The sequence below is a fragment of the Heteronotia binoei genome, chromosome 1, assembly GCF_032191835.1.
Source record: "Heteronotia binoei isolate CCM8104 ecotype False Entrance Well chromosome 1, APGP_CSIRO_Hbin_v1, whole genome shotgun sequence".
Lineage (NCBI taxonomy): Eukaryota > Metazoa > Chordata > Lepidosauria > Squamata > Gekkonidae > Heteronotia > Heteronotia binoei.
In genome coordinates this window covers 115771553-115792324 of record NC_083223.1, presented here as the reverse complement: position 1 = coordinate 115792324, position 20772 = coordinate 115771553, and the positions used below count along the sequence as shown (strand labels likewise).

Here is a 20772-nt window from a genome sequence, read left to right as displayed (position 1 = left end):
AAAGCCCAGCACGAACTAATTTGCATATTAGGCCACACCCCCTGATGCCAAGCCAGCCGGAACTGCATTCCTGTGTGTTCCTGCTCAAAAAAAGTCCTGAAGAGCTCCAAAATGATATCTCTAAATTGTTAGCAGTCAAACAATTTACTGCGAGATCAGCAGTCCCCCCCCCCCCACCGCAAGCAGAAAAATAAATTAAAGAAAGCAATGCTGCAAGAGAAATGGTGCCTTTGCCAGGCCTGGGCAGAAGCATGGAAATGGGGAAAGCTGGAGGCTGGGAATCTTCCTGGAATGGAGCCTCCAGCGGCCAGAAAGACACATGCCAGCTGACAACAGCTGCAGCTGCCACCCCTTCTCACAAAAGGTGAGCCCTCATATCATCATAATAAAATGCATATGATATGCCCACCCAGGAGAAGCTCCATGCAGGTTCCCCAAAAGCAAGTGTTGGTATATTTTTAATTATTTATATTTTAAATCATTGCTGATAAAAAGCACCTTCTGAGTGCAAGCCTTTATCCTGAATTGCCACCCTTTAAAAGACTGCCCCAGGGTGACAAAACTCTAAATACCTAAGAGTTTTGTCACCCTGGGGCATCTCTTTAAATTTGTAGTCACATAATTACCCCAGGTGTCCTTTGTATTGTTGATTACCATTTAAAAAGCCCCACACATTGATTTGAAAATGGGATTCCAGTGCCCGGCTGAGCCTCCTTCATTTAGGCTGGCATGATATGACTGGGAACTCAGTCTCCCTCCCCTTGTATTCACGTGCTTTCAGAACTGGTGATTGTGTGGATTCGGGTTATGCGTGGTTGACTCAGGAATCTGCTGAGTTAACAGCTGTAAAATTGCAATTTGTGCATACATTTCAGAGTTGTTTCTGTTTCCAATCCTGTTTAATTCAGGAAAGGTTCTTTTCTCATGAGCAAGTGGGGTGGAGATTGCAAACTGTGCTTTGCAGTGAATGCTGCTAAAATAATATACGTGCACGTGGACAGCTGCTGTTCTTGAAACATACCTCCTTGGATGCAATTGCTATGGGATTGCAACAAGACTGCAAATAGGCATGTTTGAGGTTTCCCTTCAAAAAAGGAAGATTGGGTGGGGGTACTGCAGATGTGAAAGGGGGCTGAGCCCCATGTACCCCTCCGCTGGCTATGGCAGTGGCCCCAAGGTTTACCTTGGACTCATGGGGATAGCTCAATGGAAATGCCAATTCAGTATTTTGTAACAAAGTTCATGTTAAAGATCATTAGAAAAATAATTGAAAATAAATTTATCAGTATGGTAATATTCTTATACAACTGAATGGTTTGGTCACATTTGGAATATTGTCTATAATTCTGGTGATCATATATCAAAATGATATAGTAGCTTATTTTTGTAAACACTGCATACAGAAAAAGAAACATAACAGAGAAAGGGCTAAAAGGAAAGAAAAGGTCCCCTGTGCAAGCAACAGTCATTTCCGACTCTGGGGTGATGTTGCTTTCACAATGTTTTAATGGCAGACTTTTTACGGGGTGGTTTGCCATTGCCTTTCTCAGTCTTTTACAATCCCCCCCCCCCCCTCAGCAAGCTGAGTACTCATTTTACCAACCTCGGAAGGATGGAAAGCTGAGTCAACCTTGGGCCGGCTACCTGAATCCAGCTTCCGCTGGAATCGAACTCAGGTCGTGAGCAGAGAGTTCAGACCACAGTACTGCAATACTGCTGCTTTACCACTCTGCACCACAGGGCCGCTAAAGGGCTAAAAAGACAACACCAAACTATATAACAGGCTGCCTCCACACAGGATGGGAAGGGTCATCCTACTGTGAAAGTAGAAGTGGGTGAAGTGGAGTGCATGGAGATGGTGTCCACACATCCTGTGCTTATGCTGCTTCCTTTGTCATATCAACACAGAAGCTCTGATACCTCAAGTATCTTCTTGAATCACCAGCAGGTCAACAATTGCCCTTTACCTCTCTCCCACTAACAGCTGATCCGAGGTTCAGCTATTACATTAAAAAGCCATTAAAAGGTTAGGGTGAGGGGACAGAGCCATGAGCTGCATTCAGATGGGCAATTTGGCCTGACACAGCCACCCCCCACCCCCAGATTTAAAAGGTGTGTTTACATGTGCATGTCACGGGTCAGGGAGCAGAGTCCAGGTCTGGTTGGTGGTCATAGCCAAGAGAGGACCTGAGTAAAGTGTCCAAGAGAGTAGTTGTCCGAAGCAAGAGATCAGGAAACCGAGCAGAAGTGAGGTCAGGAAACAGGAACCGGGTAGATTTGAGGTCAGGAAGAATGTGACGTGTTGCTTCCATGGAGAGCCAAACCCCGAGTAGGGGTTATATGGGCCTCCAGTGGAGTTTCAATTAGTGGCATTTAGCAGGTGGTGTGATTCCTGAAAGTATTCAGGGTTCAACGTCCGCCTTCCCTGCAAGCATGCATCTCGGCAATGATGTGGAGCCACTTCCTCAGCTGAGCCACATGGAGGTGAGTCAGGCAGGTTTTCTGCTTGCACCTGCACCTTGTTGGTTGTTGCTGGACCAGGTGCAGGGGTTACTGGCTCGGGCACCGACAAGCTGTCAACTCCCAAGGAGTCAGAGGGGCTGGCTTCCAGCTCTGGTACTGCCAGCAACTCTGGTAGCGCTGCCAACTTAGGCAGGGGCTTGGCATGGTCTTCATTGCCCATGACAGTGCACATCTGGGCCCTTAACCACAAGCACACCCACCACATTTTTTGCCACTTCAACTCCGCCTCACAAAGCCACTGGGTACTTCCCAGTGGCAAACTGCTAAAGTGTTTGCATGGCATGTTTCTAGGCTGGCTGAACAGCCAGGATGCATAATGCAAGTGCCTTCCAAACACACAAGTGGTGTGACTGCTCCCCCAATTGCGGGCAGCCAGTACCTCTCTTGGCAGCCAGACAGGCACCTCAAACTGCGCTGGCTTTTTTGTTTAAAGCTGAGAGGCTGCTGCTGCAAATTGCCAGCATGAATCCAGCCATGGTTCTGCACACTACATTTAGGGAGGGAAAACTGGAGCTAAAGTTCCATGCAGAAGGCACCACAGTCATGGCTTTTGTCAAGTTAATGAATTTTATACTTTAGATATGTCCTTTTTGGACATGAGAATGCCATATGTTTCTGGCATTTTGGGGCTGCCATTTAAAAATATAAATACAACATTTAATGACTGAGAGTGTTATTGGTCCAATGTTACCCAGTGAACTTCATGTTAGTATAAGGATCTGTATCTCCCATATTCTTATCCAAAGCACTAACCACTATACCACAAAGGCTCTCCAAAAGCGCAAAAAAAGGCCACAGGCTTTTTTTAACAAAAGGAAAGTTCTCCATTTCTTAAAATTAGATGATCTAGCTGTGTAGTTCTATGCCAAAATTCATAAAAACAAACAGCTTTAAATTCTTTAGAAAATTAGCATTGTGTTTGGACTCCTTACAGCAGTGATGTACTACAAGGAACAGAAAGAAACCCAATGGAGGAAGTACAGATCCACTCACCTTGCACCCACTGACAATGTCATGACCCCAGGAGTTCGGTGCACATTTATCACATCTCTCTCCAACAGTATTGGGAGGGCAGATACAACGGCCAGTGTGTGGATCACAATTATTACCAAGGTGGGCACAGTCACAAGCTTCATGGGGAAAGAGAAGAGAGAAAAAGTGAAAGAAAACATTTTTAACCATCAGGCATACCAGTCATATTCTAAATACAGTAATTTTCATCTGGTTCATCATTCTATATTTACTACTGTTTGTTGTTGTCACACATCTAACTATGGTCTGGAGGTACAAGAACAGAGGAATGAAAAGTGATGCATAATCAGATTCCCAAAGCTTTACGTACGTTGCAGTTAACAAGTGCAACATCAGCTGGGCTTTCCTCCTGCTCCTGGTAAATCCCGCCCAGGAGAAACCCAGTTGCCAGGAGTAACAAAGTTTTCTACAACTTTTAAAGCTATTTATTTACAACACTTGTGCCAGTGTTTATGGTACTATATAATCATCTTGCTATAACTTTGACTATTTTGGGGGGGGGGGTGCGGGGGAAGAAACACAATCTTAAAAGAAACACTACAGACACAGCATCCTCTTCAGCAGAATGCCCACTAATTTTCCCTAGTAAAATAAAGCACAATACTCTGAACTGCAGGATTTAAAGTATCATGATCTGCAGACCTGCTTTGTCATATTAAACATGTTTGTTCTAATCTAGCCATCCCAGTGAATGTGGAGATTGCATTAGCTATTTTATGGGTCTGCATCACTGTCAAAGAATGACAACCAAATGCGTCCCCACTGCTTGTTTCTTTCTTCTTTTATCCAATTACAATGATTTAAAACATTTTTGGTTGCAAGACATGGAAAGCATTATTCAACACTATAGGAAACCCTAGTTTACATGAGCATCCCTGAACATAAGAATGTTAAATTATAGCTATTATTTCTCTGGCTTGCAGGTTTTATTCTTTGCATTTGGCACACTGAAATATCACTCTTGTCCTGTTTGTGATGAAACACAATTTATACTAACAATGTAAAAACAAATTAATGCATCTTTCCTATCACTGAATCATGTAAAAAGTGGATATTTTAAAGTGAAGGAGATTGGTCAAATTGAGGCATTCTGGGAATAAATCAGATATATATTGGCAGAAAGTTTTCACAACTAAAGCAGCTTTCCAAACCTGCAAGTACTGCAAAAATGACACATCACGGAGATTGTTCACAAGGTATTTGTTCCATCCCCATTTGTGCTAAGAGCCTTAAGTCTACAGGTACCACTTTCTTTTCAATTCAAGTTTTCTCTTCAGTGAATCCAAGCAGTGACCTCTTACCCTTACCAAGTGCTGACATGTTTAAACCTTTACACAACAATAAACATGCCTTTACAGATCCATTCTTCTTGAATAGGGACACGATGGCACAAAGCTACAGCTCTGAACATAATCGCTACAATTCTTAAAATATACTCATCTGCCCAGGATGGTTATTTCTTTGCTAATCCACAGATGGAATGGATTGGAAATAGCCTCTGGGCCCCTGCAGCACTTGATCAGAATTGGAAGAAGACTCAGCTCAGAGCTCGAGTATGTGCTTTGCATGGACAAGGGCCCAGGCTCAGTAGGTAAAATCTTGAGTCAAAAGGACAGCAGAGAGGAAGACTGAACAAGATTTGAGTGTCTGAGACTTTTAAGAACTTCTGCCAGTTACAGCAGACAGCACTGGAGCAAGATGGAGCAGTAATCAAACTAAGTATATGGCAGCTTTCTACACTCCTCCTGACAGAGGAAGGGCAGGCACTTCAAATATAGGTAAATATAAAGATGATATAAACAGAGAAAGGAGATTTCATCACCTTGCAGTTCATTTTTAGGAAGTGTAAAATTGGATTGTAAAAAAAAGGGTAAACACAAGTTCAAGCTTTATGTTTTTAATGAGTCATGTCAATTTACCTCGGGGTGGGGGGAAGCTTAAATGGAAAGTGTTTCCATCAATCATGCTATTAGAAATATAAACTGACCACTGTAATTGCACCATTTGAATGCTTCTAACAGAGAAAGGAATAATCACTTCCCAAATGGATTCATTAATGTTATCCTTTTCCTTCCTAGATGGTTCAGCAACTTCTGGGCAGTTGGCAGTTTCTCTAGAGAAGTTATTCCATCCACTGACTAGTCTCCTACACTGACAAATATCCCCCCCCCCCCCCCCTAATTAGATAGGAAACAATGCTCTCAAGGATCACATCAAGATGAAATGTGTCCCACAGAGATGGTTTTGGAAGTTTTGTCAGTAAAACATTCTTGGAAGACAAAACCATGGACATAACTTAAAAGTACAACAACACTTGCACTCACAGATGAAGAGCTCGCTGCTCATAATTTTGGGAGGGCTTTTTTCTGAAGTGGAAAGGATCATCTGCACGTCTGACTCACAGCTGCCAAGAGCACTGCTTTCCAACCTGTGGGCCAGAAGTGGGTCGGCAAAGCGTCTGAAACTGGGTTGCTGGCCAGCCATCTTTAATGGCTGCCCTTGCCCTTTCCTTTGCTCTATTTTGTATTTTGGAAACCAAGATCTGACCCTGGAAACAGTATCTTCCATGCCATAGGTCAGTTGGGGTTTTTTTTCTTTACTGCTCATATATGTTGAGCAAGTAGAAATGTCCTGATGGTACTAGAGTGAGTTTCTTAGAATCTTAAGAAGGGATTAAAGGGAGGAATGGAGAGAGTGATCAAAGGCTGGAATGCAACCTCCATAGACAAAGGCTCTTTGTGTAGCAATGTCACTTGCTTGCAATTGATAGTGGGGATAGCTGCGCCTTTTGTGTGATGTTTGTTGATTTCTTGCTGTACTAGACGGATGTAAAAAAAAAACAACACCATTGGGCCAGCCCTGGATAGGTCACCAAACCAAGCAAATTTGGACTTGTGGATATGTTGGGAACCACTAGCCAAGAGGGTTGGTGACAAAAATGACTTTGAAAAATACTTTGGATAGAGGTTATAAATATATTTTAGCCTTTTTAATAGATACATTTAGAATGACAATTAAGTTTTATTACCTGAAATTGCAATACAAGAGAGATACTTTTGGGAAATGGGAGTTGCCTTTTTTTGGAATCTTGAAAAAGAGGGGCAGGAATGCAGAAATTGCAGAAAGTCAGGAATTTGTCCTTCACTATAAGCTTTAGGAACCCCGTGAATCAAAGTGGTAAACTGCAGTATTACAGTCCAAGCTCTGCTCACGACCTGAGTTCAATCCTGTGGAAGCTGGGTTCAGGTAGCCGGCTCAAGGTTGACTCAGCCTTCCATCCTTCCGAGGTTGGTAAAATGAGTACCCAGCTTGCTGGGGGTAAAGTGCAGATGACTGGGGAAGGCAGTGGCAAACCACCCTGTAAAAAGTCTGCTATGAAAACGTTGTGATGCAACGTCACCCCAGAGTTGGAAACTACTGGTGCTTGCATAGGGAACTATCTTTACATTATTATAAGCTTAAGTAATATGAATACTACATACCTTGAGGTGTAGTATGTGCTTTGAAGTGATAGCAGTGGAAAAGGAAGTAGAGTTAGGTGGTAGAGTAGGGATCAATGAAGCATCCTACTTATATGCACTGCCAAGACAAAACAGGCAGTAGCAAAAAAAACCTATGTTTCTTATCTTTTTTTTTGTTATTTTGGTCTACAACCAAGACCATCTGGAATATAGGTCTTCCACCTCACCCCCCCCCCCCCCCATCACAGTGCCTGTGGCTTTAACACAGAAGATAAAGCTTTTTCTGTTGCTGTACCTCTATGATCAGAAATATTCATCTTCAAAATGTCTGACTCCCACACAGCCATTAAAGGTAAAAGAACCCTGACAATAAAATTCTTACCTTATTAGAAATGCCCAATTGGTCTCCATTATTTTTGGTGATGTATTTAGCAGGTATTGAAAGAACTTAGGTGCTCCATTATAATTTAAATGTTACAACAGCTTAGACAGTAGCGGAAAGAACTGAGGTATGGTAAAGTATTGTAACATTTCCACAAATTAGCTGAGAATTTCCTGATTCTTATCTTCCTTGCAGCAGCTCTATCTAATAATGTCTCTGGCTACATTACAGGTAGCTTAGGTTCCACCTAGGGCTGTGAACCACCAGGCAGTGAGTAGAGCTCTCCCACTATTACAATTGATCACCAGACATCCATTCACTTGAAGAATACGGCTACTATGAAAGGTGCCCTCTGTGGCATTATATCTCACTGAAGTTCCTCATCTTCCTAAACCCCACCCTCCTCAGTCCCCACCCCCAAGATCTCCAGGTATTTCCCAACCCAGAGCTAGCAACCCTAGTTCCACCAGTAAAATATCAGATTCTCTGTGTGATGGTAGGCCTCCATTCAAATGAAGATTAATTTAGCCTGCTATTTTTTTTACTGATATATGTTATCATTTCTTTTTTATGTGTAACCTAGACTACAATTAATAGGCCACAGCTGGTGGGCTTCATTGCGTGGGACTGGCACATTTCAGTGACTGCCTCTCTGCATTTGATATCTGGTCATCTGCTAAGAGTTCCTGGGTGGGCTTTCCTGAGAAGACCTACTTTAAAAGAGGTAGAGAAGAACTTCTGTGAAGAGCCCTAGACTAAAGCAGTCCATCAAAAGAGGTCTGTTTCTTTGTCCAGGAATTTAGAAAGAAATGAAAAGCACATCTTGGGGGAGGGAGGTGACCTTTAAAAGTTAGTCACTCTCATTATTAGCAGTGATTAATGTATATTTGAAACAGCTATCTCTCCTTTAGCTGTAGGAATATGGAGAGGAGAGGTATAACATTTTAAAAATAAAGTACAAACTACTCTAACTGTAATTAAAATAAAATAAAAACTACTCTGAACATAAATTCAAATACCATAAAATTTCTGCTAGATTCAAATACTATAAAAACATAATGCCCCGGTTTTCTCTAGTATGAAATTTTCTTATCTGAAAGAGGAACTCTTGTTGATATACATACGGGTGCATCCTCCTTCATCGAAGCCATAAAATCCGTGAGCACAGCGGTCACACTTCTTTCCAGCAACACCTGGTTGGCAATGGCACTGTCCAGTTTCATCACAGTCAAAGGATTTAGATCCAAATGAATTACAGTTGCATGGAACACAGCCTCTGGATGATTGTACGCCAAAGGTTCCAGGCTGTCACAGGAGGCAAAAGGTAAGTTTTTAGTAGGAATAGAAATAGCAAAGAAAATTCTTAAGGGGGGCGGGAAGCCCAGAATGTAGAGGGATGGGGGCAAGACAGGTTATTGTTTTTCTACCTTAAATGGAGGATTAAGGATTAATGAATAGCTTGGCAACTGTTATACTTTTAAAAAAGCACCCAAACTTCTTGGCTTGTTATGCAAAACCAATGAGGATTCCTACATTTGTTTGTCTAGCAGTTTCACACTCATGCCAAAGGGAGAAGAAACAGTGCACAGCCATGCCTATTCAATAAATGCAGAGGCCTGGCAATGCTACTTGTCACCAGATGCTGCTTTTGATTTACCTGAATTCATATTGGAAGCCAGAATACTATTTAAACAATTGTAAACATACAAAATTTGAACTATATAAAAAATACTGTTTGAATACACACAATAAGGTTATTTAGAGTAATACTAGATGGGCATTTAAAGCCACCAGGGGGACAGGAGGCAGGCGGACCAAAAAAGCACATCCACATGCGCACATCTGCCTCCCATCCCGTCCCGGTCCCGCCCCCAGCTTGCCAGGAGCCGGCTCAAAAAGGCACCACTTTCAAAGTGGTCCCTTTTCACTGAGGCACGTCTGAAGCGCCTCCCCGGCTGTCTGGAAAGTCGAGAGGCACCCGGAGAGAGCCCAGGGAGCCACGTACAGGATGCAAGAGTGTTTCAGACACTCCCTGGGTGCCCACAGCCCGCCCCTTTCTGGAGTGCCGTCTGGAAGCTCTGGGGTGCTCCATTTCTGGCCGGCTCTCTTTGGGACGGCTTGAAGCTGACCCAAACCGGCCATCTGGTATCACCCATAGTTTTGCACACTCCAACATTAATTTGAACTAGCTTCCCTAATTAGCTATTTCAGATATCACACATTTTAAATTTACTTTCATTCTAATGCCTGAAAAAGTATGCACATTTTCTAACATGTTGGCACTGGTACTACAATGAACTGCTATCTCAGTAGCTGTTTGCCAGAGAGGGAACATATTAAGGTAACCCATGTGTTTCATATAAAAGGACTGCCTTGTATAGAATAGCAGGGTCTTCTTCCAGTAGCTTCCACTTGCTATTATTCCGGGGTTTTTTTTAAGAGTAAGATATTCCTACCAACCAATGTTCTATAGCTATCACTGAATTTTAGGTAATGTGAAGGCTAGCAGAAAGTTGTGTCCATTCAAAATGATAAAAAGAGAAAGGACAGGATACACAGATAGGACACTCTCCCTGCCCATATGTTAAAGACTGCACATCAATTCATCAGTTTGAGGCACTACAGAATAACCAAGTTGCTACTTAAACAAGTCAGTACATATCAGCCAAACTCCACAACAATAGCAGATCACAAACACCCATCAGCATCAATGGTGAATGTAACAAGATTGCTATTTGAATCTTCAGGCAATATACCATCATCATGAGGTCAGTGCTGTTTACTGCCAGAATACACTATCTCAAAGTGAGGCCTTGATTTAACAACTGGATGCAGCAGTTCGGAGGTCTCTGGTCGAAAACTAGACTCCTAAGGAGTTCTGACTCATTTCCCCTTTTCAGTTGCCAATTTCTCAGCATGTAAGAGAAGTGTGCAAAAGGGAACAATTTACTTAGGGAGTAAGGTCTGAGGCCTTGGCCATTTATAAATTCAGTCCTGCATTCTGATGCATAAAGCTAGGACAACATCAGCGTGAAACCAACCTACTGGGTTCAGGTTCCCAGTTTAGAGGCTGGTTCCACCCCAAAGCAAGTAAAGATCATCTATATATCTGCATATAGTTATTCACATCCATTTTCATTGCTGTTTACTAAGGAAGTGCACATTTCAGTAAGGGGAGAACGGAACACTTATGCTCATACAATTAAATGCTAATGTATAAAAATCTGAAACCATCTCAATTGTTGCTTTTTCAAAGTTAAAAAAGGGAAAGGAAGTAAAATTCTTCAGATAGCCATTCAGAACAATACAGCCAAGTTAAGCACAGCACAGCATGCAAAACTCTCCCAATAAATAGCAGGGTACAAGATAGTAACTTCTGCATGTAAGGGAAAAAGCAGAAAATAAATTCCCTTTCAGACCAAAATTCTGTGCATAATCCACAGTTCTGTCAATGTGAAAAAGAATCTGGTCAGTGACTAATGTTCTCTTAGGAAAACTATATTTTATTTTACATTTTAGACATAAATGTCTTAAATACATAAATAACACAAATGTTCTAAATCCTCAATGTGGGGAAAAGAGGAACTGCTTTGCAGTGGCCTGTCTCTTTTCTTTATGGTTGGGGACAGAGGCTGGCACTTGGGGAGAGAATGTCACCACATTACCCATTGGTATGTGGCGTCCCACAAGGGGCAATTCTCTCCTGAATATTATTTAACATCTACACGCACCCCCTCACCCAGCTGATCCAGGGGTTTGGGCTTGGCTGTCACCAGTACACTGATGACACACAGCTGTATCTGCTGATGGACAGATGTATGGACTCCACCCTAAATGTTTTGCCCAGGGCACTGGAGGCTGTGGCTGGCTGGCTGCATCAGACCCAACTGAAACTGAATCCATTGAAGACATAGGTCCTGTGCCTAAGCCATGGGAGTATAGGGTCAGGAATTCATCTCCTAGCCCTTAACAGGGCATCACTGATGCCTTCACCAGTGGTGAGGAGCTAGAATCATAGAATCATAGAGTTGGAAGGGACTTCCAGGGTCATCTAGTCCAACCCCCTGCACAATGCAGGAAACTCACAAACACCTCCCACTAAATTCATAGGATCTTCATTGCTGCCAGATGGCCATCTAGCCTCTGTTTAAAAACCTCCAAGGAAGGAGAGCTCACCACCTCCCAAGGAAGCCTGTTCCACTGAGGAACCGCGCTAACGGTCCGAAAGTTCTTTCTAATGTTGAGCTGGAAACTCTTTTGATTTAATTTCAACCCATTGGTTCTGGTCCTACTTTCTGGGGCCACAGAAAACAATTCCACACCATCCTCTATATGACAGCCCTTCAAGGACTTGAAGATGGTGATCATATCACTTCTCAGCTGCCTCCTCTCCAGGCTAAACATGCCAAGCTCCTTCAACCTTTCTTCATAGGACTTGGTCTCCAGACTCCTCACCATCTTCATCGCCCTCCTCTGGACCCATTCCAGCTTGTCTATATCCTTCTTAAAATGTGGTGCCTGAACACAATACTCCAGGTGAGATCTTACCAGAGCAAAGTAAAGCGATACCATCACGTCACATGATCTGGACACTATACTTCTGTTGATACTGCTGTTTAGGTGTAATATTGGATACCTCACTTTCAATGGAGACCCAGGTTACAAACTTTGCAAGATCAACCTTTTATCATCTTTGACTGGCCAGACAACTGGTTCTCTATCTATCCTCTGATGAATTCACAGTGACTCATGCAATGGTCGCCTCAAAGTTAGACTACTACAACTTACTCTATGCAAGGCTACCCTTGATCTTGCTCTGCAGACTTAAGCTGGTTCAAAATGTGGCTGCATGCCTGCTGACTGGATCGTCTTTGCAGACTCACATGCACCTGGTGCTTTGCCAGCTGCATTGACTGCCAGTTGAGTACTGGATCAGGTTCAAGGTTATCATATTAACCTTCAAACCCCTTGTGGTTTGGGACCATCATATTTGTAGGACTGACTCTCCCCAGTGAACTTTGTGCTCTTCTGAACAGCTTCTCCTGGTAGTCCCTAGCTCCAAAGACATCTGCATAGCCTTGACCAGGGCCAGGGCCTTTTTAGTCCTGACTCTGGCCTGGTGGAAATATCTACCAAACAAGATTAGGGTCCTGTGGGATTTATCACAGTTCTGCAAGGCCTGCAAAACAGAGTTGTTCTGCCAGGCCTTTGGTTGAGATGTCCAGTGTCCAGCTACATCAGCCTCCCTTGCTCTACCTGCCTTCCTCATTCCACCTTACTAATGTGTTGCAGCCTATCACAATTACCTGCTGCATCTGGGCAGACACACAGTAACCTTTGGGCACTTCTGTAATTTATTTTTCCCATTTTGTATTGACTTATGGGTTTCTAACCAGTTACTGTGTAATTACTTCTAAATGTTTTATCTGATTAAATTTGTTGTGAACCACCCTTAGCCCACGTGGTGGGTGGTGGGATAGAAATACAATATAATGGAAGGAAGGAAGGAAGGAAGGAAGGAAGGAAGGAAGGAAGGAAGGAAGGAAGGAAGGAAGGAAGGAAGGAAGGATAATACTAGAGCCTAGATTCTTTTAAAAAGAGTGCTCTGGACTTGTTTTCTTGTGGCACCCCTTCCAACTATTGAATAGATAACTTCCTTTTGAAAATGAGGGCAATATAGGAGTTTGCATGGGAGTTTGCAATTGCAAAGGAGTTCAAAGGAGTATGAAGTTTCAAAGGAAAGATGGCAAAAATTCCACTGGCACATCCTAGGCAAATGCCTAGGGTGCCAACTCCCAGCAGGGGTGGGGGGGCAGGCACCCCCTCCCTGCTCGCACCGTCCCTGAGCGTCTGCAGCACCCGCCAAACTCAGCGAGCGCTGCAGAAGGAACCCCGACCCTTTAAAGCCAAGAAAAAAAATGGGGCTTTTCCTCTCCAACGCCTGCCAAACTCTGCCGGCTCTGCAGAGGGAAACTGACTGGGTTTTTTTCCTTGACTTTAAGGGGTCCCCCAACCGCTTAAAGCCAAGAAAAAATGGGGCTTTTCCTCTCCAGTGCCTGCCAAACTTAGCCAGTGCTGCAGAGAGAAACTGACTGGGTTTTTTTCTTGGCTTTAAGTGGTTGGGAGAATGCCCCCAATCCCTTAAAGCCAAAAAAGGGGCTTCCCCTCTCCAGCGCCTGCCGAGTGCTGCGGAGGGGACGTGCTGAGCGCCTGGTATGATGACGTCACATCTTGGTGATGTCATCATGCCGTGCGTGCATGCTTTGCTAGCACGTGAAAAATCTACTTGGGGGGCGGCGCATGTTTGAGTTCTGCCTCAGATGACAGAACCTCACACACCGGGCCTGCATCCAAGGCCTTTCACAAATGGTTCCTGAAAATAGGTTCTATTATGGCATCTGCTGGTCACAGCTACTGACTTCATGCACGCTGATTTTTTGTACACTACTGTACATGCACTAAAACCTAATTCAAAGTCAAACCAGAGCTTTGAGTCAACTGGGACCCCCAGATTAAACTATCTATCTCTGCAGGTAACCAGTAGCAGCAGAGACAAACTTTTTTTAAAAGGAAATTCTGCCTTCCTTTCTGTGCCTTTTCCCAACCAGAAATGGTGCTGCGGAAGTTATTTCTCCCTTCTTGAATACTGCACATGGGGTAGCCAAAAAGGGGAAAATAACTACCACAAAACCTTCTTCCCTCGTGTCATAGCTACTGTGTGACTGCAGAGAGAAAATGGATTCCAGGAAACCTGGACTAGACTCTGTCTTTTTAAAAGTAGCATCTACTTTAACCTCCTAACCACCAAATGACCATCTTTCCACTTATCACTGATAGTAAGATGCTAGTGGAAGCAATGGCTGCCTGCATATAGGAGACAGTCATGGGAACTGACCTTTACATATTTATAGTTCCATGTACAAAGAGACAGGATAATTTGATATGGGGTAACTTGAGAAATTGAATCACACATTACGTTGTTTATGAGTCTACTCCTGTCTTGTCAGATAGATGGAAACTGGGAGTTCCTAGTTGAAACTTAGATTCTCAGGTGCATGAGGGTCAAATTTGCATTTTGACTGTGGTGTGCAAGGGAAAAGCACTTAAGTTTCCCTGCCTTTGCAGTTTTGCAGACCTGAAAATCTATTTTCCCCATTGGCAACAAGTTCTAGTGTTATCCAAGTTCTGGTGCAATGTTTTCTTCTTACTGTATTAGTTTATATGTTGTTTATGAATTTATGAACTATATTTGTTTTAAATATATTGTGATAAATCTATGAAGCTGTTAAAATGTCTGCAGAAGCTGTCCACTAGATTGTCAGATAGGTACCTCAGATACTAGTTCTGAACCATGTTGCTAATTATATCACTTATCTCTAGGAAGCTTGCATTTTATAATTATTATTTGTTTGGATTTCCCCTTCTCCCCAGTTAATAACTCCAGCTTTATGAAATTGCAAGCCTCCTATGGCCGACTGACTATTAAAAAGTAGGAAGCAGGAAATAAGGTAGACTTTTAATGCACACTTACTGCATTTCAGATTTACTATGAGAGTTTGAAAATGACAATATGCAAACTACAGCTTAATATTAATATTATTATTATCTCTAGGTTAAAATATCTTCATAAGGAAGGCCTTAAAGCTGAGAAGGGTACAATACTCCTACATCAACTAATGGTAGCTTCATGGAACAATTTCAGCTGGGGTAATGATGAGATCTCTCAGTGTTTCCTTAAAATTAAATGTCAGTGTGTGTGGGGGGGGGGGGTAAAGTTTCTCATTGCACCTCCTCCCCCATGTGCCATTTAATCTTAAGGAAACACTCAGAAGTCTGACCCTGGATTAGGAATTTGCAAGAGACACTCGGGAGAGGTGGATGTCAGTACCTGGCTAGTTTCTTCCTGAAATGAGAAATATGTGGACTATGGTGTACTAGGGTTGCCAATCCCCAGGTGGGGGCAGGGGATCCCCCGATTTGGAGGCCCTCCCTCGCTTCAGGGTCGTCAGAAAGCAGGAGGAGGGGAGGGAAATGTCTGCTGTGAACTCTGTTATTCCCTATGGAGATTTATTCCCATAGAAAACAATGGAGAATTGATCCGCGGGTATCTGGGGCTCGGGGGGGGGTATTTTTTGAGGTAGAGGCACCAAATTTTCAGTACAGCATCTAGTGCCTCCTCCCAAAATAACCCCCAAGTTTCAAAACGATTGGACTAGGGGGTCCAATTCTATGAGCCCTAAAAGAAGGTGCCCCTATCCTTCATTATTTCCTATGGAAGGAAGGCATTGAAAAGGTGTGCTGTCCCTTTAAATGTGATGGCCAGAACTCCCTTTGGAGTCCAATTATGCTTGTCACAGCCTTGATCTTGGCTCCACCCCCAAAATCTCCTGGCTCTGCCCCCAAAGTCCCTAGATATTTCTTAAATTGGACTTGGCAACCCTACGGTGTACTGTGAGAATGAAACTATGTAGTTACGCTAAGTTAAACTTTTGGTGCTCTAGATGGCTTCTATCTCACTGCTCATCTTAAGTTACATATAATTTTGAGTATTAAATTTCCCTATGCCAATGTTTTAAAAGAATATTTCTAAAAGAAACAAAATAAATATTAAATGTTTCCCAATGATTATACTCATACTCTCAGAGATAGACTTGTAGTTTAGTCTGGCCTGGCTCTATATTTATGGGGGATAAATTGGTACTCTCAGGCAACAGATTACCTGTCATGGCAATCTCCAGCGCTACTGTCATCCCTGCCTTGCTGCCTCCTCTTCTCTCTCTTCATTGCCTGCACCAAAGCAGCTAACTCTCTGTCCTTTCTTCCCCTGGTCTGTGTGCATACAGTGCAGAAAGCCATGCATGGCCAAAAGAGTTTCCTGACTTCTCTGAAGACAACTCTCAGGAGAATTTGGGGAGCCTTATCAGGTACATGCAGCTTGCCGTTCTGCACACAAAGATGTGATGGAATGAAAAGAGAAGAAGCATTAGCTGCCCTGGGTGAAGGAAGCAGGCAGAGGAGAGGAGGTGATGGCTGCCTCAGGCAGACAGACAGGGGTGGCAACGTCAAGCAGCATGCCCTGTCAAACCACCATTGTGCCTGCTTCATGCTTTAAAGGAACTTAATTAGTGCCTGGTGGCAGTTTAACTCTAAGGCAGGCTTAGTGATTAAAACTCTGCACTGGTTTGGGTATGACCATGAGACTGATTCTCAAGATATATAAAGAACAGCGGCCTCATAATATACGGCATAATAAAATGTCCTAATGCAGCCCTGCTACATATACACATGGTTGATCCATCAAGTTATTATGAGTGCAAAACATTCTTTACTGTAAGGACTCCCCAAATTTAAGGCAGTGGAGAAAGATCTGTTTACTTAACCCTTTACATAAGCAGATATACTTCCACATTGACGTGAATTGTCAGTCCTCGTTGCATTGGTTATTGTTTCTCTCTTTGTTGTAGTTATTGCCAAAGGTAATGAGAAATTTCATTAGGCTGACTACTTCTGCATTCATAACAAATTAATGGCTATATAAAGGCAAAATGTGCACTGAGTCACACTTGACTCAAGCCAATGCCATGAAGGGTTTTCAAGGCAAGGCATGAGCAGAGGCAGTTTGCATTACCCTCCTTTGCACAGCAGCCCCAGGCTTCCTTAGTGGGAAGCACCATCCAAGTACCAACCCTGCTTAGCTTCTGAAGTCTGACAAGATGAGGCTAGTCTGAGCTATTAGGGTTATAATGCACACACACACACACACACACATATATATATAAGGACTTCCCCAGTTTTTACACACACATACACAACAAACCAGAAGTCCTATTGAGTTATGCAAGACATATTTCGAAATAAGAAAGAATTGCCGTTACTTTTCATGTTTTTGAACATGCTACACATTGTAGTAGGCAATGTTGTGACAGTTGACAAAACATTTAAGTGACACTTTATTGCTTTCTATTACATTGTTAATGTATTACAACGCAGCACAGCCACATGCTGGAATGCAGTGCATGCTGTACATGGTCTTTTTGATTACCAAAGTGGCAGGTCTGAAAGCACCCCGAGGGCATCCGCTTGCACTTATAAAACCCCTTCTTGAAGGAGGCACTTGGATTTGCTGGGAGGCTGGTGGGTTCTCTTTCCGTATATATATCTGCCTGCTCAGTTCACATCGTTTACCTGCAAATCCTGATTTACAGATACATCTCCCTGACACATCACAGTGTGGTGACATAGATCCTAGAGGATTGCAGCCACATGGTACGCAGAACTGATTTTCTGTAGCCCAAAAGTAGTTGGGCTTTTGAAGAGAAAGAAAAGTAATGTTAGAAAACCAAGGTGCAGAATAATACAAGAATAACTGCGGGGGTGGGGAAGAATGAGAAAGCATACCAGGCCAATAAGAAGATAAAATTAAAATGCACATAGAATCCAAAGCATATTCTCTGTATGTATGTATTTATGTATGCTGGAATACATATGCATGCATGCATGCATATATGTATGTAATGCAGTATGTGAGGACTGGCCTGGGCTGGCTGTAAGAACCTTGCCACTGAATGCCTATCTGGGACCAAAAATATCACCCATCCGTGGTCCTGGAAGACCAAAGCTGTGGTGGTACCAATAATGAGGGGAAGCTTGGTTGTCAGCTGACCTGCAGTGATGAGTGAGCAGTTCCAAGTTTTGAACTTAATGGATGAGCAGCAAGGCTTCTGCTGCCATACGGAGGCATGACTGGAGAAGAATCAGGTGGAACTGGGTTACTGTTGTACATTTAGATGGAACCCGCCTTAAACCTGCTCACAGGATGGGCAGGATATAAATTGAATAAAATAAAAATAAACTTTGGGGGTGGACAGTGAAACGGATGAGAGGAAGGGAGAAGGCTGTATGGAAGGGAGTGGAGACAAGGTAAGGGTGGAAATAAAGAGCAATTGCGGCTGAGGGAGATGGCAGGAAAGGAGTAGAAGGAAAGCACAGGCAGAGGCAACAAGGGGCGCATGCTACAATAATCCAGTGTGGGAAACACCGAAGGAATAGAGGGGATTGACTCAGGAAGAGAATGACTGGAGGTTGGGTTAGTGTTTAAACCAAGAAAAAGCAGGCATTAGAGAACCAGGTAAGCATTGGGAATGCATAACTGTAACTGGTCTTGATCAGGCCCATGGCACAGAGTGGCAAAGCTGAAGTACTGCAGTCTGCGCTTTCTGCTCACAACCTGAGTTCAATCCTGGTGGAAGCTGGGTTCAGGTAGCTGGCTCCAGGTTGACTCAGCCTTCCATCCTTCCGAGGTCAGTAAAATGAGCACCCAGCTTGCTGGGGGGAAAGTGTAGATGACTGGAGAAGGCAGTGGCAAACCACTCTGTAAAAAAAGTCTGCCGTGAAAACATCATGATGCGACGTCACTCCAGAGTCGGAAATGACTGGTGCTTGCAGAGGGGACTACCTTTACCTTTTTAACTGGTCTTGACATAAATGAACATACTTTGAAGCATCTTTCTTCTGAACAAGTGTATTCCATGGATGGGATCTATGACATGCTAAAGGGATGCACAGGGTGAGTATTGTACAACTTCAATGTATTTATTTGTACATGGGTACCCAATAAGGTTGCCAACCTCCAGGGGATGGCTGGAGATCTCCTGGGATTACAACTGATCTCCAAGGGACAGAGATGAGTTCATTTTCACTTTGGAAGGTGGCAATATACCGTTCTCAGGTTCCATCCTCAACTCAGAGCTGGCAACCCTAGTACCCAATATGGTAAACTTTGTTCTGAATTACAGCTTGTTAACATACTTGTATCTGAGAAAGGAGTTATCACAAAACATGAAAATACTAACAGTATCAGCTAGGTGACATTTGTTAGAATTTGTCCTGACAAAGCTAGCTTTTATTGCTTTAAAAAATTCCAGGCTTGTTGGTTCAGATCAGAGTAAAACTTCATAATGCTGCCTTCAAAATAAAATGAATATCACAATACCAAATTTTCTCCTCTTGCTGTAGCTAGAGTGACAGGCAATGGGATAGCTCGCCAAAAAAATTCTTCATGTCTTTTCCTTCTTTCTTCCCTCCCTCTCTTTCTGTGGTGTGTGATGGCAGTAGGGATGGCAAGTGACTTGCCCAGCTGGTTGATCAACAAGATAGAAGGTCTCTTCTGCCTAACATCTTCTTTTCTTGTGCTCCTTCCAGAACCCTCATATGTACAATGTTGAAGGTTACCATTACACTCTGTGAAACGTAGTCTTTTAATTCCAGGCATCCAAGAAATTCCATTTCCAAGACTGCAGAAACACTATGGGAGCAATCCTAAACAGCTCTATGTGGAAATGAATCCCATTTTATAAAATAGAGTTTACTCCTAGAAAAGTGGCCTTAGAATTACAATCTCAGAGAGCCTCCGAATGGAGGAAGAGGAAAGCAAGGAAAATAATTCTCTCATATTAAATGGTCATCCGGCCTCCTGCCACAGCCCTCTTGTGCCACAATAGCAGATATTCCCAGTGAGTTTTGTCCACAGACATGAGTAAAACCATTCAGACAGTTCATAGTTAAGCATGATTGCACATAAACAAAATGATTTCCCCAAATGTACAAGCAGAGGATTGCAAACTAGAATTATACATGTGTTAAAGTAGAATTATACATGGTGGAATACTTAATTTGCAACCCATGCCACTGAAAGATGTAAAAGAAAACTCACATAATAGAAAAGCAAGTACTCCAGATATTTTAAGCTTTTTTGTGTGTGTGGCAAGTCAGCCATTCTGTCAATATTTCTTTTTCACAGACCTGAAATATGCATTCTTTTTATAGGTATTAAATATTTACAGGGTATATTTATTTTGCTTGACAAGTTTTTTTTAAAGTGGACAACTGTGCACTGTATATGCCATATTCTATTTAGCACTCAAATGCTGGTTCAGGAAATCTAAAAAGTGAATACTATATTTTATATATAGAGAAAAGTAATTTAGGAGCCTTTGTTCAATGCCTGAAATTATGTATGAGGTTTCATTTGAATCAAAACACATTCTGTTATGACAAAAAGGAAGCGAGGAGCATTTAGGCTGGAGCTGCTTCTTATGGCTTACCTTACACTCATCACATCGACGCCCTACAATGCTGGGCTTGCAATCACATTGTCCAGTCTGCATATTGCAAATTTCTGAGAATGAGCCATTGATGTTACAGCGGCAAGCTACAGGGAAACCAAGACAGGTTCATAATTCATGCATTTTGGGAGGACATGAAATATACGTTGAATAAAAGGAACTCTTAAGTTTTATATACATAAATACTTATTATAAAAATCCAAGGCTTGTAACTATGAACAAAAGATGGCATGGGCCTAAACCAATCTTT

At 42.7% G+C, this 20772-nt stretch overlaps 1 protein-coding gene across 8 annotated transcripts in view; it reads right to left on the bottom strand.

Moving 5' to 3' along the window:
- Positions 1 to 20772, bottom strand: part of LAMA2 (laminin subunit alpha 2) — a 900941-nt gene that overhangs the window by 283911 nt on the left and 596258 nt on the right. For 4 of the 8 annotated variants that reach the window (XM_060239150.1, XM_060239173.1, XM_060239164.1 and 1 more), the window contains 4 exons: positions 20502 to 20608; positions 17441 to 17704; positions 8523 to 8703; positions 3517 to 3653 (listed from right to left, as the gene is read on the bottom strand). In XM_060239150.1, coding sequence (XP_060095133.1) covers positions 3517 to 3653; positions 8523 to 8703; positions 17441 to 17704; positions 20502 to 20608 — 689 coding nt within the window. The remainder of the gene's footprint in view (positions 1 to 3516; positions 3654 to 8522; positions 8704 to 17440; positions 17705 to 20501; positions 20609 to 20772) is intronic. The other 4 variants (XM_060239180.1, XM_060239188.1, XM_060239196.1 and 1 more) reach the window with 1 other exon arrangement.